The 20,168-nt window shown below is 35.8% G+C and overlaps 1 protein-coding gene across 1 annotated transcript in view; it reads right to left on the bottom strand.

The window, feature by feature from the left end:
• Positions 1–860: 860 nt before the first annotated feature.
• The window catches only part of TRHR (thyrotropin releasing hormone receptor), a 39,570-nt gene continuing 20,262 nt past the window's right edge, over positions 861–20,168 (bottom strand). Inside the window, exon 3 of the mRNA XM_008001358.3 lies at positions 861–8,283. Coding sequence (XP_007999549.1) covers positions 7,876–8,283 — 408 coding nt within the window. The 3' untranslated portion in view covers positions 861–7,875. The remainder of the gene's footprint in view (positions 8,284–20,168) is intronic.

The raw sequence follows: 20,168 nt of genomic DNA, 5'->3' as shown, positions 1-20,168 counted from the left end.
ATTCAGCACTCTTTCATAAATAGGCTTTGTGTTAGATGATTTTGCTTAACTATAAGCTACTGTCAGTGTTCTGAGCATGTTTAATGCAGGCTAGGTTAAGCTACGATGTTCAGTAGTTTAGGTGTATTAAATACATCTTCAACCTACAGTATTTTCAACTTTGTGAAAATGAGGAAGTTCAAATAGTGGGACGAGAAAGGAGGAAAAGTTGGTGAAGGGTATATGAGTTGGCTTCCAGTATGAAGAAATAGGGGCTCAGTAATGCTGAGGACCTTTTGAAGAATCATTTTGAAGATGCTTCAGAAATATTCCATTAGAAGATAAGAGCCTGGAACATTTTTCTATTGGTTTTTATTTCCCACTTTTTGATTGGTGTCCCTAGGGGCATTAACTCCCTTGAAGTCCTTGGCTACCTGTGCTTATACTGAGTGGTGTAACACAGCTTGGGAGAACTCTGCCACTTCAGTTTGCTGAAGATGGGAGAATGACAATGCATATGGAATGATTACCACAGCTGTGCTGAATGGGACCAAAGAGGAGATGTGGCATGAGGAGCCACAAGTGGCTACTACCATTGGTTTATTTGTATAGATTTGTCTACGTTATCTCGGCTTTTAGAATAAATGTATCAGTAGAACGGGAAGTTATGTGGAGTGGATGGGATGGACACATTCAATTTATTATTAAAATTGAAATGTCTATTTGCATATTACTTACAATTATTTCGAAAAACCACCAGTGGTACATGTGGATGGCACTGAATTAAAATGAAGTCTTTGGGGCAAGTGGTTTAAGGTCCAATCACACCAAAAATGAAATAATTTGGAAGAAAAAGAAAACTAAAGAGCCAGGTCTTTCAGTTTGATGCTTTATTGCTCACCATACAATATTGGAACAGACACACAGTTTCTCACAGTAAAGCACATAATACTGCACTTTCTTAAAAAAGAGTGTTTGCCCCACAATGATCAATTCCCAAATGATGAAGTGAGTCGGCATACAATTTTCTAAAGCTGATAGAAGGAAGCCAAAACATTCCAAGGCACGTTATAAGCAACACGCAAGTCAACAATGTTATCACAGTAGCCTGAAGCTAATCACTACGTGTTTCTCAATTTCATGTTTAATGTTGATGTTTACGTTCTTGAAGAGCCTAGGTCCCTGAGCTAGCTCTGATCTCTAGGTGTAGTGTAATTGGATAAATCCAGAGTCATTTAGGACCCCTGAATAATATACACATATATAAATATTTTAAATATATGATGACAATATAATATAGAAAAAAGATAAATATATATACATATATTTTTCACTTGGAAAATTAGGACTATAAGAATACTTTTAGAATTACAACATAAGACAAATAGTATACTGTATTTTCTATAGATAATGAGATTCACAAAGGTTAGAAAATATACATAGCAGATTTATATACATTTCTACTTTATATTCTTGTGTATGAGTGAACATTTCCTCACCAAATGTAAGTACAGGTTGGCCCCTTACTTCCTTTGTCAGGTTTTTTTTTTTTTTTTTTTTGGACTAGCTGCCTTCCTTAATCAATCCCTGATGAATGGATTTGCTCTGGATACACAATCTTAATATCAAGAGCCTTGCTTTAAGATTTATTTATGTCTCCTTTCCTTTACTCATCTTATTTTTCTCACATGGCTCATCTTTTCTTTAACTGTCTAAATCAAATCTATCCTTGAAGGACATCCTACCTTCTCTACAAAGCCCTCCTTAACGACTCCAAGCCCCATGGATGCCCCCTTCCCTCTGAAGAACTCGAGTGTTTATAGTCTGAAATCATATAATTTGACTTCCAATTTTGTGTTATATTTTTTCTGGCATATTTCTGTGTTAATATGTTATCACTAAATTGTAATCTCCTTGAAAGCAGAAACAATGTTTTAGTCTTCCTTTTTCTCATTAAATTAGATGATGGACATGAGAGTACCATTGAAATTGTCATGCATGTTACATACATAAGGAATTGTTCTGACCATCGTCTGGCACACTTCATGCAGTGCCTTTCAATGAGCCAGGAGAACTATTTAAAAAATAAAACAAGCACAATGAGTTATCTGATTATGAAGATAGAGCTATAGGCAAACTGGATATTATCAAAAGTTTAGAATGTATTTCTGAGCTGGGATTGATTTATTCATTCATTCTACAGATATTTAGGGACATCATCCAATAGATAATAAATAATTAACTAAATAATAGTTTAGATAATCTGTGGAATATGAAGATGAAATAGACTTACCCTCAAGGATTTTTCCATTTAGTTGCTTATTAAGAATTATGTGATAAGCAAGAGCCTTGAAGGCTCTATCTAAGGGCCTGAACTCAGTGATTTTCAAGGTGTACTCAGAAGACTATAGGTATCAAAATCATCTAATAAATGAGAATTTCTTAGGGCAAGACCAAAAGAAAGTGCATTTTAAGATAAGCTCCCAGGTAACTCTTATGTATATGAAAGCAGGAATGTTTTATGATTCTTAGCTAGGGATTAAATATTTGGCCTCCTTACTACAGCATCTTGTGCCATTTCAGGAATATAATGTTCTTATTGACTTCTGAATTCAGAACTCTGATTAAATGGAGTCTCACTCAGCTGCCTTGTATTTATTTATTTTTTTTTCTCACAAAACTCAGCCTTTATCAATATCAGTCCATAGCATTTTTGAGGAAGTTCATACTCTCTTTTCTGGAAGTCAGAGAACAGACACATGCATAAGAATTAAGTTCATTATTCTGTGAGGAATGAAACAACCACTTACAGGTGCTGCTTCAGGGCTCAAATACACTGAAAGAGCTCCAGCTGACTCCTCTTTATCCCACTCTTTTAACTTTTATAATTTGCAAAGTACTTTCATTTCTATTATTCCAGTTGAGAGCCTGTAGTATGGAGTTAACCCAGATGCTTCTTCATGAGGCCAGGCAGGCAATCAGTGTGAATTCACTGTTTATCGGCCATTAAAACTATCATTTGTTTCCTTGCTGGATCCAGGTTTGAAAATTCTGGACAATGTACTGTCTTAGCTGTATTATTTCATTTAGCTCTTTTATTTTTCCAGATGTCACTTCCAAAATATGAATTAATAACTTTATGTTGGCTTTATCATGAATGTGCTTGGTGTAGAAGAATGTAAATAGGCCCGACGATGTTGTACAGAAACATTCCTGATCCCTCTTTTCAAAAGAGGTTACAGTAGTTGCCTCTTATACACAGTTTGGTTTGGTTTTCTGCAGTGTCAGTTACCTGCAGTCAACCTCTACACAAAAATATTGCATGGAAAATTCCATAAATAAACAATGTATAAGTTTTAAATTGAGAGGCATTCTGAGTGGCATGATAAAGTCTTGTGCCATCCCACTCATAACGTGAAATATCTCTGTCCAGTGTATTCATGCTGTGCACTCTGCCTGCCTGCTGCTAGTCATTTAGTAGCCATCTTGGTTATCAGATCGAAAAAACATAGTATATACAGAGTTTGGTACTATCCATGGTTTCAGGCATCCACTAGGGGTCTTGAAATGGATCCCCGGAGGACATGGAGGAGCACTGTGTTTGAATATTAGAAGCAGAACCCTGTAGACTTAGTTTATGTCAGCATTGTCATCATTTGGTGTTAACCATGTCAGTAACAAAATTGTTCTCCAATGTGAAACTCCTGTAAATGAGGTTTGCTGCTGAGTAATGAGATTATACTTATAGACTAAACATATCAGAAAAATAGTACAGGGTCTTATCTGAACTTATTTTCCTGTGTAATCAGTGAAGAATTAACAGATACTTCTCATTAGAGTCCATAAAGTAGAATGAGAATATGTAAAATTGATCCTTATATTAAAAGTCATCTTATGATATTTCAAATGGACCATTAACAATTGCTTCTTTAAATTATATTACTTGACATCTCAGATTTGTATTCTAAATACTGCCAAACAGTTATATCTTCAGGTGATGACACGTTGGTCTTCTTCTTCTTATAGGATTGTGAGCTTCACAAGAATGGGAAGAGTCTTTTGTCTGCTGAAACAAATTTCTGCAGCAATTTTGCACATATCGAGTGTTCTTTGATTAGTTTCTGACCAAAACCTCCAAAATGCCAAGCTTGTACTTTCCTCTGTGAGGGAAAAAGCCATATTAAACTTTTCAAATCTATATATGATTCCTACCATGTCAATGAGGACATAAAGAGAACTCTCATTTAAAGCATCAGTTTTTCTATGTTTAAAAGTGATTTCATGAAAATGAAAGTTTACAAAATAACAGCATACTTTTATACATAAATATGTTTGAAAGAACATTTGTATTTTTACTTAAGGTATGTCATGTTCAGGTTTAGTCTTGAATGAAGTTAGATGAATCTTCCTGCTATGAGAAAAGTGATGATTGTGGAGTGATGAGAGTTTGATGGGGAGAGGGAAAAGAGAGAAAAATACTTATGACCACAGAGCTCTGTAAGATTTCTTAATGTGTATTATTCTGAAAGCTTGTGTTGACTCAGTCAAATCTTGGTTTTGATGGCTATTTATTGTAAACAGCTACGGATACATAAGAAATAAATTGCGGATACATAAGAGATATTCATGTTTGCTTCCCCCTAGGGGAACGAGTGACTTAAAACATTTGAAAACATTTTGTATTGACTCTGGAACTATTTCCTCTTAGGTGTACTCTCATTCACATTGAGTTTCCCTACTTCATATATAAATATTCCAATCCCTGTTTTAATTGCAAATGGAAGATGATATTAAATATAATATTTATAGAATTCATAACTTGGTGGGTTAGCCACATAAAATCTTTTCCTTCAGAAACTTAATGTTTTCTCTTTATCATGTTTACAGATTTAACATAGTTTAGGATGATATAAATTCTTATATTCTTTGAGAGCCAACCAAAACTATGTCAACCCAGCTCTTACTAAGACATATTGTTCTTATTATTCCAACATAATCTTCTGAAAATAAAACACTTCAAATATCCGTTAAGACTTAGTTGCACTAAACTAAGTTTTATGACTGTAGCTTTTCCTTTGACATTGCTAATTGTTTAGCCAAATCAGCCATTGATTTTGGTATATTATCAAGGTGTGTTGTTCTGTACATTCAATTTTGCTTTAAGAATGACTATAAAGTTTGGACTTTTCTTATTTTTCTTCAGCATTTAGAATATTTGCCTTGAATGTTAAGGTCTAGAAATATACTCACAGCCCTTAGTTCCTAAGAGGGAATTTATGTTTGTTGATTTTATTCATGATCTGTGCCCTTTACTCAATTACCTCAGGTGTGAGATCTAACCAAAGACCCTCAGCAATTAATGAAATTGGAAGTTACAAAAGAACACAGGGAATTTTTATTAAGGAGGGCTCTTAATAACATCATTTCACCAGCAAATTTTAATCTAGCTCTTTATTTCTCATTTAGTGGTATATTAAGTTTTGATTATTTATGGAAATATTTTATGATTGAGTATAGTGTGATAAAGAATATTTTAAAAAGTTATGTCTCTTCTGTGTAAAGTCAAATATCTATTGGACATTACATAGGAACATTTAATTTTAAAATGGCATTTGCTTTAGAGTTAAAACACTGTGAACTGAGTTCTTATGAATTTCCCCTGTGGTCTAAAACTAACAGATTATTGGCAAATAACTTTTTAAAAATTAGAGTAGAAGAATTCAGCCCATACATTAAATTTCCAAAGATAAGAAGGGCGTCTTTGTATTCTGTGTATATCATGTTAAACTAATTGTATTTTTTAACACCTGATATGATCATTCTGCAAAATCCATAACTTTTTATTAATTAGGAACTAGGTCACAGGAATACTGGTCTTATCATCAGAGAAATCGCTGCTGTGGTGAAATTGTGATGAAGATAATGTTGATTGACTACCTACCAGCATACCTGAGACATAGTAGATGCTCAATGCTATTATTTCCTTTCCGTAATGAAAAAATCTCGTATATTACAATCCCCTTTTTCACCAATTTATGAACATGTGGGTATGTGTTTATAAACACTTACACATGTGCTTGTGTGATCTGGGGTTGCGTCACTCTGGTGCTCTATTTATACGATGCCAAGATTAATATTTATACCAGAATGAAAAGTCAGTTAACATAGACTGCTTACTGTCATGCAGGTCCAGTTTTAGGGTATTTCCTGCAAATATTTGCTTGCGTTCGTTTACTGTTTAGTAACAGGATAAAAATGTCTTGCTGGAGTAGATAAGGTTATTCTAGATAAGGTTCTGGACAGCAGAGTCTCCATGAAACAGCACTTAAAAACAAGTTTCAAAAGTAAAATAGTATATTCTTTATTAAGAAGGTGGGAGGCATAGTTATCATTAGCAATTAGGTTCTAGAAAAGTCTATAAAATAGGGATATAGGCTGGAGAGGGAAAATGCCAGCCTATGGGGCATGTACAGGTATGGGTATTTTTGATTTAGTCATTAAAAAACAGTGGTGATTGAACCATCACCAAGGGCAATTTTTGCCCTTGGAAATTCTGATTGGCCAAATCTAGTAGGTAGAAGATTCAGATAGGAGCTGACAAGTGTCCTGGACAGATTCATTCACAAGTCTCTAATAATCACTGGCATAGCAGATGTCAGTCATAAATATAAAGATGATATATTAATAATATGATGAAATCAGTTTTAACTCTGCTGAAAATAAAGCCAACAGAATTTTTCATTGCTTTTAGAATCTGTAAACAAAATGTCACTAGCATTTGAGAAGAACAAAAAAGGAACCTACAAACGACAAGCAGATAGGAAGGAAAGACAATTGCAGCCAAGGTAAAATCCATAGACTACAATTCTCAGTGGGAGGTCTTCATCTGGAAGAGGGATATCAGGATTTTGGCTGACTTAGAATAACAATGAACATTTGAAAATGTTTCAGACTTTTGAGCTAGATTTTGCTTGAATGATTTGCTTGACATGGCTGAGTAGTTTATAAACAAGAATGGTCAAAAAGACTTTCTTGCTTAAAAGCTTCAGAGAAGAAGCAAAATCTAATTATAAATACTTGCTTTTGTCTTGGCTATACTTTTGAAAATTAATTGTACGTTAGTTTGTATCTTCACAGTTACTTAATCTGGGTTTTTACCTTGTTCCACACATCATGTGGGAGGCTGGAAGAGTTGATAAGAGTTGGATTTATCTTAAAATCTACATTTCTCCTTAATTAATAATTTCAGATATTTTGAGGTTTATTTTCCATTAAAGTTGAATGATGATTTTCTACCTTCTAGATATAAAAATCATCTTAGAATTTTATAAACATTATGGCAATTTTTAAAATGCAGTTAACATGTATGTCCAAAATCTTATTTTTACTCAATACAATGTTTCTGTAATATTTTCCCCTTTAATTTCAGATATTCATGAACTAGCCCTGTACTATGTTAAAATGAATACTAAATGCAAACATTTAAAAATCTGTGCCTTGTCAAATTATCGAATGTATAAATAACCTGGGGGGTTGAAAAGTGACATTTGATATGGTTACTATGAATAATGTAAATTGATGTCTAGATTTTATTGAAACTCTATAAGCCCAGAAAATATAGTGAATTTCTTAAGTTAAACGAAAAGGGCTAAACTTTAAGTTTCCATCATTTAGCTATTTCACAGATCTGCTCCATTTTTAGTGATACTAGTTTGTAAGAAGGAAAGTCTGAATCATCTCCATGGGTTACAGTATCTAGGGTCAGGACTTGTTAGAGCATTGACAAAGACTGATCTGCTCTGTCTTCACATATGACTATTGGCCATGTTCTCCCTTTTGCTGATGGCTACACAGATTCTCTTTTTCTTTGTGGTCCATTTTCTTCTAATTCATGAATCAACTTTGGCTAAAGGATACCTCAGAAGCCAAGCAGGTGTCATCAAAAGACACTTTTGTGGCAGACAGGTAAGTGTCAGTGACAGTGATATCATCCAGCTCTGTGCTGAAATGGTCTGACTCCTTGATGACACTGTAATTTAGGGCCACACTGTAGTTAGCAGGTTTCTCTGTTGGCTTCTGCTTGCAGTTGCAGAGCTTTCTGAAGGCTGCACGGAACTTCTGGGACATAAGATTGTAAATCACCGGGTTGATGGCACTGTTGAGATAAATGCAAATTCTGCAAAAGAGCAAAAACCAATTTTCTTGGAAAGGACTGGAGAGAAATGAGTTGACAACCACAAGAGTCCTGTAGGGCATCCATAAAAGGGCAAACAGAATTACAACCACCGCCAGCATCTTGGTGACCTACGGAGAAATAGAGAGAAATGCTGTACAAACACAAATGAAAACAAAACAAAACACCCTTTCTTCTCTCACCCAAACCTTTAGTTCCCAAAATGTAGTCTGAGACAAGGAGGTAGGTGCAAGTCATTTATTGTGGAGGTGATCCCAGGAAGCAAGATTAAGGGTTATTAATTAGAAGATAATGCGATTGACAAAGAAAAGCCAAAGTAGGATGTGTTATTGAGATGGCTCCCCCTATAGCCAACTCTGGCTCAAGTAATGCAATTTAGAATTGTCTGTCAGAAGTAAGAGAATGAAAGACAGTGTCCATTCATTAAAAGGTATTGTTAAGGACTTTAACTCCTGTGTACTTCCAGGATTCTCTTGCCTGAAAACTCCTAGAGCCTTTAGAGAGACACTTGAGGCCAAGTAGAAGAGAGACAAATGGTACAGTGGATGCCTGAAGTGGGATATTTCCTGCTGCAGGAACCACCTACTGCAGGTATGGCTGAAATCAGTCTCGTAAGAGGATATTAGCACAGGGCACCAAAAGTGTCTGTGACAAGCATTAGGAGACTTAGGGTCAAACCTCTTCTTTGCTTACCCTATGTCTGGCCTAAGAAATTATCTTAACCTATCTTATAGCTCATCTGTAAAATGGAGTCAACATTGTCCTTCTAAATCAAATGAGGTAACAGTGGATGAAAAGAATAATGCAATAAAAGCCAGTGTTTATTGAATGTTTAGTGACTGCTATGTGCCAAGGTGTTTGTTATTTGTTATCATGTTTAAAAAGTTTTAAACTTCCTAAAATAGGTATTGTATCCAATGCTTTTTCAAATTAGAAAACAGATACAGAGGCTGTTAAGTACTTTGGTGGAAGCTGTGGAGTCTCGGGGCCGGGATTAGTATCCAAGTGAGCTTGAATTCAAAGCTTTTGCACTCTTTCAGGTTAAAGGGAAATGAAAGAGAGAGAAAGCAAATGCTGGAATTTTACCTAATGCGGAAGCCACTCCTAAGTATAAGCAATGCACAGGAAGTAAGATGATAGGTAGGATGAAGTCAATATCCCACATTGCTCACTGCTCACTGAACTTCATTCTGATTCAATGCATGTAGGATACTAAGGCTACATATTTTACCACTAGGAGTAGAAAAATTGTTCAGTGAAAATATGTGATTTCACATTGGTTCATATAACACCAAGTAAGACATTCCAGAGATTCTGACTTCTTTTAGAGCCAAGGAGGGTCTACTTAGCAAAGGGGTTAACTGAAACATAATTTTTCCTGAGTAGACTTGAAAAAATATATAAGTAAATATTTTATTTGGTCATAGGAAATCAAAGTGATAAATGTTCTAAGCTTTGGAAGGAGAGGTAGTGATTATCATCTTCACTGTCATCATCGCCATGATCTTCATCATTATGAACCACATCTCTGCCTTTATTCTCTGTTTGGTACCCCAGGCTCTCTGAAATCAGATCACTGCTTCACACTTGGCAACATTCTCCCACTCCCTGTCAGGAGTAAAACATTCTACACTGAAATACCTAGTTTAATTTATAGTTAGATCTATACTATCACATTTTAGTCCTTTAAGATGGCCCAGGTAATCTGAAAAGTGCCATATAAACATTATCTTATTTAATGCTTATAGTAATTCCACGAGTAAGCTAGTATTCATTTCATTTTGCATATGAAGAAATTGAGGTTTAGGTAATTTACATGATTTGTCTACAGACACATGTGTAGTAAGTGACGGAGCTGTGATTCAAATCTGTCTACTTAAGACAAAGGACATGCTCCTTCCTTTATACTTTACCCTTTCCATGAAAGTTTCTTGTATTTTCAATAACATTTCTACTGTGTTATTTCCATTATGATCACCCAAACACTTAACTTCTTCAATGTATAAACCCAACAACACTTACTAGTATAAACCCAACAACACTTACTACTGCTAAATTTCAGAAGAAACGTTGAATTTCATCTACCTTTATCTTTCCCTACAACTGTCAGGTAAAATATTGAATCCACAAGTAACATCTACCTGCCTCTTTTCACTGAATGTCAGTGAAGGGAGCAACTGTCATTGTGTTGGAGAAGAGCAACCTGTTTCAAGGTTAGTGTCTCTTCTGTGCATTTCCACAGTGCCTCCAGGCATACTTTGACATCATTCACAAACATTTCATTGCAGTGACCTATACTTGTTCATCTCTCCAATAGACAGTAAACTTCATCAGGGCATGGGTAAATTTCTTCATTTCCCTACTCTCAGGGATTTAGTGCACTATGTGACATAAAGTGGCCCTAAGAAAAATTTGAATACATTCTGGCATGGGAGGAATCATTTTAAAATATGTAACCATGATCATTTACTGTGCATTAATACTCTACTATATTGTTAGAGGGGTTTTGCAAGAATATATTATTTAATAATTTTTAAACTCTCTTAAATGGAGATTAGGTCAATTGGTAAAATGAGTCTTTAATACATTTCAATTTTTTGTTTAAAATATATTTTTGAAATGTTAAGGAGATGTGAAAAGGAACAAATATAATGATGTTTCTAGGATTTACCCAGAAGAAAGTATACCTCCAGTGAGATGACAGAGACTATCTCTAATCCTACCCATACCTTTCTTTAGTTAATTTCAAATTTTTGATTTAGTTTAATCACTTTTTAAAATGTTCACAAGTTTTTACTGTAGCTATAGCTTGGATTTTAATAGCTCTTATTCAATATAAGAACAAACACCTAGAAAAGAAATATACTGAAATCATCTTTTATACTCATGTAATTTCACTGTGGTTTTTGAAATTTTATTTCCGCTATTATTCCTTATCCTGAAAATGTGACATAAATGTAGATTTGAAATACATCTTAAAAACCTCATTGTTTTTAAGCATTTATGTTTTTGACAGAGTAGCGCATAGGATGCATGGTGATATAAAAGACAGCTTCTTTACAGCAGCCTCTGCCCTAAGATTTAAAGGTCCTTGAGAAATAGCATGACACAATCTTTGAGTGAAAATGATCTTATACTATACTTTTGATTGGGAAGGAATCTATCCATCCATTCTAAGTTATGCATTTGCATCCCTACTGTGTATCAGTCAATGTTCTGGCTCTTGATGATTTGACAGTGATCCAGAGAGACATGGCAATGCATTCATGTACCTTAAATCTGATGAACAATTATAATACAATGTGACAACTGCTAATACAGAGGAATGTTCTGGTTCTAAGAGAACCCTTGATATAAACTTGGGGTTGAGAGGTCATTAGCAGGGGCTTTCTGGTGCAGTCAAAATCTTAAAATAAAGAGAGATGAGAGACTGTTCTTGAGGAGATTAAGTATGCGTGACAATCTGGAAGTGTAATAGTGGGTATATCATGGGACTAGAAGTAATTTAGTATGCAAATTCCAATTGCAGACCATGTAATGAAGTGGCACGATCTATCTCTTTTTCTAGGTATCTTGTGGAAACCACTACAAAGCCATTACTTTTATATGATGAAGTGATGTCACACTCCATGGAGTGCTTGCCTTCCATTCCTTCTGTCCTCCCTACAGAAAGAGAGATACAGCTGCCAAAAGGGGTACAGGCATATTGAGTTCTGAAAATGTCAGCTCTGTGGAGTCATTTTAGTTAACATAGAAGTAGGCAGCCATTTTTGTAGAGTGTGTTGAAAGCAAGCAAAAGAGATTGCAAAAATTAATGGATTAATTTTTGGTATTTAGAGAGTGAGCTTGCCGGCAGAGATAGCTGAGGAGAAGGGCAGATGAGAACAGGAGGGTCTAGGCTTGATGGCTTGTACTTGGCCACCTTAGCTAAATGTTACCTTCTTTGTGAATATCAGCTGGAAATTTTGATACCAAACTCTGCTATATGTCTTTCAGTCTTCACTGTATTTAAATATGTGGAATAAGTGGCATAAACCTCTCACAAAATTTGGATTCAGTCCTTCTCAACACACCCTTTTGTCATCTTTATAAAGTCTCTAGATGAGGGTCCTATTCAGGAAGTTATCTTTTATAAATGTGAATTGGACAGATTTCTGTCTTTTTGTTAAAATTAAGATTATAGTTCCTCAAGTGGGCTATATATGCAGTTCAACCCTGTGTATATGTGCTGCATGGAAGAAACAGGCTAACTGAGTTCTCTTTTCTAGCATGCTTACGAATCTTCTATTACTCACTACTATCATTGTAACTACTGCTATGACCCTTACTACAAGTTCTGAAATGATTAGCTAACATCTGTATATTGCCTTTTTGTTTTTAGAGTAGTATTAGATTTATAGAAGAGATGTAAATACAGTGCAGAGAGTGCCTATATACCCCACACCAAAGTCCTTCTATTATTCACCCCTTGCATTAGTATGGCAGATTAGTCACAATTAACAAATCCACGTCAATAATTTTTATATGGAGTTAGTTAGCTCCATGCTTTATTCAGATTTCCTTACATTTTTTCCCAAAGTCCCTTTTCTGTTCCAGGATTCCCATCCAGAATACCACATTATCTTTAGTTGTCACAGCTCCTTAGGTTTCTCTGGGCTGAGAAGTTTCTCTGACTTTGTCGTTTTGATGGTCTTGATAGTTTTGAGGAATACATTAGGTATTGTATAGAATACACTTTAAGTTGAGGTTGGCTGATGTTTTTCTCATGGTTAGACTGAGGTTATGAATTTTTGAGAGGAAGGCCACAGGAGTGACATGCCTCTTGAACCTGCTCCAAACAGGCTTGCCAGAATGAAGATGTGAAGTTAGCGATAGTAATAGCCATAGCTCAGTTAATAGTATGCCATTTGTTAGGTTCTGGTTACATAATATCTGGCATCATTTTGATTATTTGTCAGAGATTAACTTATTAGTTTGCCTAGGGAGTCATAAGGATTTGATTCATACCTCAATTCCCTAGAAGTTTTAGTCGAAATTTTTGTACTGATTCAGAAAAAATTCTGTGCATGCACATGGGTCTTGCTAGTATCTGGATACTCTTGCTTTGGAGATAAAGACTGTTGCTTTGTCCTTCTCTGTGTTATTGAATGACAATAGGTAGTAGGTATGGAAGAAAGAGTTGGAATTTGCATTCAGCATCTTGGATTCACAATCCTATTCTGCCTCTGAAGACACTGGGCAGGTCATATGACTTTTGTCTGAACCTTATCTAAATTCCAGGGCAATCTGAAGTTGTGAAAAAGCTCTGTTAGTACTAAAAAGCAAAGTCATATACCAGATGGTCACAGCTTTATCATTAAACTTGTATTTGAAGACTATTTATTTTATAATGAGTGATTTTTAAGGGTATTATAAGCAGATAACTTTAATTTGTGAATAGACTCTTTATCAATTTTGGATCCCACTTTGTATAATGCCAAAACCCTTTTTTGACTTCATTCACAAAGTAAATCAACAAAAAACCTTCACTTCATGTCTACTGCACAAAAGGTAGCGAGAAGTCTTTAGTACATACGCCTGGCACATAAGTACTCAAAGCACAGTTAAATTATTACTGAGTAAATACTTATTTTTCACAAATGTTATAATTGTGGAGTTATGCATCAATTTAGAATTCTTTAAATTAACAAAAACACTCTAGTTCTTGTATTTCTTCTGGCTGGAATACTCTCCTTTTCAGAAATATACTTCTTTCTGGAAACATTTTCTGGTTAATGAATATAAAACATTTAGTCTTTAATATTCTAATGTCATTCTTCTGAGGGTAACAATACATTCTGTGCTTGGACTCTGCTCATGTTCTCCAGTATTTCTGCATATTAACAAAGTGTCCTGTAACTGGGAATATTTTACTCTCAGATGGCCCTCAGCAAAGTGATCAATGACTATTTAAATTTTGTCACAATAATTGGGCCAGCTGAATGAACTTGACATGATAATCAAACAAATCTGAATTTTGCCAAGCTTCCACACTAATTGGAAGCTCTGGGAATTTCTTCTTGCAGATTATTTTGCTTTGTTTTGACTTATCTCTGGACATTCAGTTTTTTTTTTTTTTTTTTTCCTTTTATTTGAGATGGAGTTTTACTCTATTGCCCAGGCTGGAGTGTAGTGGCGTGATCTCAGCTCACTGCAAACTCCGCCTCCTGGGTTCAAGCGATTCTCCTGAGTAGCTGGGATTATATGCGTGCACCACCATGTCGGCTAATTTTTGTATTTTTAGTAGAGATGGGGTTTTATCATATTGGCCAGGATGGTCTTGAACTCTGGATCTCAAGTGATTCACCTGCCTTGGCCTCCCAAAGTGCTGGGATTACAGGCATGAGCCACCACACCCAACTGACATTCAGTTTTTAAAAGACAGGTATAATCAATGTGGGGTGCTACATATCATGGAGTGAGATCATTGATGGGGCTTAAAAGTTGAATGATGGGGCCACAAGAGGGCTTGACATCAACTTGTCAGTTACTGTGTAATAAAAGTGAATAAAGGCTGAGTGATAATTCATAGTGGAGAGACCGTGGACTGACATACTCTGTGTTGTGCATTACTTATGGATTTCTTCCAAGAAGACACCCAGGCTTGCTAATGCATAGGTTCTTGACTTCACTTGTCAAGTACTGAACCTAAATGTTTCATTCAGAATAGCCTTTCTGGCAAGCATTATGGAGTGTTTTCTGGGCTCTATTCTGATGAAAAATGCTCAAGAAAATATTAGCAGGGATTCACAATAGAGAAACTTTGGTTGTATCTGATAAGGCTTGAGGAAAGAGAAGAAGGGCTAAAGAGGAAAAAAAAAGTGACACAGGATTTTTATTGTTTTTCTCACAGACAAGGTATTGATGTCACCCAGGCTGGAGTACAATGGTGTAATCATAGCTCACTGTAAACTTGAAATCCTAGGCTCAAGCAATCTTCCCATCTTGGTCTCCCAAAGTGTTGGGATTATAGGTGAGAAAAAAAGTTTTTTCTTCACAATTCTAGAATGTGCTAAGAAAGACAGGCGGAGTTCTTTTATGAGCAAGACACTTGAGGGGGAAAGGAAACTATACTTTATATCTGGGCGTGGGGCTGCATGCACCAGTAGGGCCATGAGTTGACACTGTCATCTGGAGGATATCAGAGCCCAGATGACAGTAGGAGTTACAGAATGACATAAAGCTAGGTAGAACATGACATGACCCTTCCTCTGTGACACCTTCAGTTCTCTAGGAAAATAACTTAGCATCACCAAACGCAAATGTGAAGGTACTTACGGTGGAAAATCAACAGAGCTCTGCTTCTCACTCTGATGTGGGATGAACCCTCAAAGCCTTGTACATTCTTTCAAGAAGAAAGAGAGAGGCACACACACATGAAGAGTGGGAAGTGATGGGACTTTGAGCTGTCCTGGTTAGTGGAACTGGGGTTCAATGCTAAGTTGCACCAACATTTCTCAGTGTGAGAGGCTCCAAGTGATAGTGAGCCTTGCTTTCTGAGAATCAATGACAGTCTATGTGAGATGGGAACTATGCAGTGCTTTCTGAACATCTTTTAATCTAGAATGGAAAAAACTAGATGAAAATTGAAGGTATTCTAATCTAAGTAATAGGAATTTGCAGATTAAAAGACAAAAGATAATTAAAATATATGAAATACTTAGTATGCACCAGGCAAGGTATATTCTTCATAATGGCCCTCCTTTTTACCGAGGATAAGACTGATGTCAGAAAGTTTATAGGCTGGTGATCAACAGCCACACTTTTGATGCATTGGTATATCAAAGTGATATATTGGACTCCAACATCACCTTTTTCTCTTTACTGTTATGAATTAAATTTTGGGAAGGATTTTTTTCCTGAAATTTGAAAACCGAAAAACAAAACTTGGGCTTAAAGGTTGGAATTGGTGGAGGTTGTATGTGGGAGGGGAGGAGGGAGAGTGAAAAACTAACTCTTATTTCTACACAACAGTTTATTCATATTGCACCTAACAAAGATATTCCTATTCACACTGTGATACTAAGACCTTATGGAACATATTTTTAAAATGTTTCTGATTTCAGGGTGGTTCTTCAAAGAACAGAAAACAGCTGTGTGCTAGGTAAGATTTGCATCTAGACTTAAGGATTAGATGTAACACTTTCTGCAATACTAGCAACTATTGTAGTGGTGAGATTTTAGTATTGATTACGGAGTCTGGTAATCATGAATGACGAGAAGTTGGTCTTTGTTGCTGGGATGTTTTCTTGTTCACAGGAGGTGAAGATTTGGAAGCACGCTGAGAAAGAAAAACTCAACTGGCAGAATTTGATTCAAATTACAATAACATCTAAATTTAGAAAATAAAATATCATTGTGAATTCTTTTATGAGCCACCGTGGGAAAATGCTACAGTTGATCTGCCATGGGCTGAGTTTGCTGTTGAGCCTTTTCTAAGTATTCTCTCTTCTAGGTAAATTACTGGTAAATAGCTAAGCCTGTGGAAAAGTCTGCCCTAATATAGCTTGCTTTAATTTTCTGAACTTTGCTCTCTAGGGTATGGTTACCTCTCCTGGTTATATTTTCATCTGGAACTAGTTTTTAGGAATTCTAACTGGGCATCTTCGCCGGCTCTGAGCTGCTAGCTGTAGCACTTCCCTGAAGACACCAATCTTTCCCAAGGGAGATATTTCACAGCCTCTTTTCTTCCTTGTGCTTCCCTGGCTATACAGTCTGTTAAGGGTGACATTGTAAACAGAAACACAGAAAGTGATTCCTCAGCTGCTTACCCAGTAGGGGCTGGGAAATCAAAGGGGATATTTTAACATGTAGAATGCAAATGATGGAGAAGGAGAGAGATGATGGTGATCCTTAAATAGAAGTAAAATTCTCAGAGCTGCCAGATTTTTAAGAGGGCACTTAGTTGTCTTGCTTCTAAAAATCTTAGACAAAGTCCCTCATCGTAGAGCTGGGAGCACCTGGGAGGCATCAGACTCCTTCTCCACGTGTGTCTCTCCCCAGGGAGATAGCCTGTACTATGCTCAGGCCTGGAGTTACAGAGCTAATTTCCTAGCTGTCGTAGAAGAACTCACAGAGTCAGCCAAAGGGTAGGCACATTTTCTTTCCTTCATCAAACCATACATTCAACGTTTTCCACTGATTTCAGCTTTCTGATGAATTAAACATGGTATTCAAAATCAGAAGCCTTGGTTTTAAGTTTCAGCTTTACAAACCATTGCTACTCAAAGATTTTTGAGCCTTAACCTCTGCATTTAATATGTGAAAATATGTGAATGAGGATTCATAAAAACACATTGTAATATGTGTTATACCTTTCTAATATAAGGGACTGTTATATTCTTTATCTTGTCTTGAAATCTGCATCCTTGATAAGAGGTGCCAGCTTTATCATTCTGTGTTAACCTAACAGACTGAATGGAGTTTCTTTGCACTTATCTGCTTCTTCACTACTTGACTAAAAACATGATTTGAGCCTACAAACCATGCTGGCCCTGGCTATGAGTTCCAACCATTCAACACAGATTACTACTGCATCAGAGTCTCTTTTGGATGATATGGTCAGAGTTGATTTGTAGTATTAGTATAGTGATGAAGTGAACAGGCTATGGAGGCAGACCTAGCTGGAATCTAAGTCTAGTTCTGCCACTTACTATCTGTATGGCACCGGACAAGATATTGCACCCTTGTAAGCCTCAGTATATACGTCTGAGAAATACGAAGAGATATGAAGAATAAATGAAGTAGTTTAGGTAATGCACCAGCATAGGGTATGGTTCTCAATAAAATACAGCTAATTTTCCATAATTTAAGGGAATGAGATTTCCCATCACTAGGTAAATGTGTAGTATTTAACCAAATGACAGATGAAGCCTTTGATAATAAATAATAATAATAATATCCTATTGAACACTTTATATTTTAAACATAGAACCAGGGACTTTATTGAATTATTTAATTTTTATAGTATTTATGAGGCGGGTATTCTAGTCTCTTTATTATAAAAATGAAGAAAAACAGATTCTGAGACATTAATAAATCTGGAGAGTGGTAAATATTAATCCTTCTTCAAGTTACTTTCCCTCATGTCTCCCTGTGTATTCATTTGTGCTAATATTCACAACCTGAAAAGATCCTGTTCCTTCACTGGTTTACTTATATATTGTCTCTCATTATTCCATAGAATGATGTCTCCTTGAGGGTTGCCACTCAAGGGGCAACATGAGGCTCTGGCACTTAGTAGGTGCAATAAACATTCAGGAAATGAATGAATAAACAAATGAGAAAAACAGTTCATGAATGCTAGTCTAAGTGCTTCTGCCTCTGTGGAGTTCCATGTTGCCATTTGACATTTCCATTCCTAATCACAAATGTCATTATTATATTGTGTCTGATTTCTTTCCTGGTATATAAGAGGGCAGGATATGTATTGCATATTTTTATCTCTAACTTCTAAAACAAGTTTGGCATCAAAAATTCTTGCATTTAAAAATTAGAATCAATGTGTAAAGATTCCTTCTCAGAAAAGGACATGATTGATAGATCAGAATGTGATTACAGTGAAGAAAATTTTTTCGGGGAACAGTCTGTTATTTTGTAGAAATAAAGAATTACTGGCTATACTGTTATGAAGAACTTAGGAAAAATAAAGAGCTGAGGGAATGCTAACTCAATATGATTTATGCTAAGTTCATTTCCTATTACTGAATATTGATCAGCACTATGTTAATATATACCAACCTAAAATGGGATTTGCCTCCAAAGATACAAAATTCGCTTTGACAGGTATTCTTGCTCTGTTCTATCTGTCAGCTGTCACATTCAATCTTTTGTTGCTCCTCCTTCACTCATGAAGTTGTAGAAGGCTATTTCTCATGATGCCATTCTGCATCTTTAGATTATAAATTGGTATTTTTAGGGTCTGTTGAAATAAGCAGGCTCTAACATAACACAGAAAGCATTTTTTTTTTAGGAGATAAAGAGTTAAAATGAAGGCAGGGGATGAACTAGCTGCCAGTTTAGGCTGCCTGTGATAAGCTTGATCTTTCCTGTATTTGGCAATTTTGTGCAACGCAAACATATTTATTTAATGTGTATTTATAATTTATCTATTGAGCAATTATCAAACACCAGTACATGTACTAAGTATATAATTATTTTCACAAATAAATTCTTAAGTAGGAATGGCTCAGAAGTCAGCAAGCTTTTACTGTAAAGGACTAGATAGTAAATATTTTAGCCTTTGTGGGCCATGCAATCTCTGTCACAACTACTCAGCTCTGCCAGTGTAGCGAGAAAGCAGCCATGGTCAATAAATAAGGCAACAGGCATGGCTTTTTAAGTTCTACTAAAAATTTAATTGGGAAAACAAGCAGTAGAACTGCTTTTGCCCCATGATCGCAGTTTGCCAACCAGTGGAGTAGTTGAACACTTTTAATACAACAGACAAATGCATATCATCTGTTTCAAACTACTATTGATATTTATGGCTAACTTTTTTCAAATTCTTAATTATCAACATAGCCCAGGAGTAATATGAACCATATTATGGTGGCTCTTAGCTAGTGAACCAAAGTTTTGATTTAGAATTTTATTTCTCTTATGACAGAATCATAATTTGCATTATCTCTCTACCAACACCTAAAAGAATCGTGGTATCATTATACTTTTAATGATCGTGAGGGCTCTTTTCCAGAAGATATGTGCTCTCATGCATGGTTAAATCAAAATGTAGTGTAGAAACCCATGCGGAAACCTCTTGGAGAAGATGCATGTGCAAATTGATGGTAGTTGGCCCTCTGGGCCCACAGCAAGCCAGTCCCTTGGATTTTGTATCAGATTGTCTTAATTTACCAATATAAAAGACTCTCCTTTTTTATGGCATTCCCTCTGCGTATCCTGGTTCCAGCACTCACCAGTTGTTAGGCCTTGGGCCCATTACTGTTTGGGAGTTTCA

The sequence above is a fragment of the Chlorocebus sabaeus genome, chromosome 8 (assembly GCF_047675955.1).
Source record: "Chlorocebus sabaeus isolate Y175 chromosome 8, mChlSab1.0.hap1, whole genome shotgun sequence".
Lineage (NCBI taxonomy): Eukaryota > Metazoa > Chordata > Mammalia > Primates > Cercopithecidae > Chlorocebus > Chlorocebus sabaeus.
The sequence above is the reverse complement of the archived record's forward strand: the minus strand, read 5'-3'. Positions and strand labels throughout refer to the sequence as shown.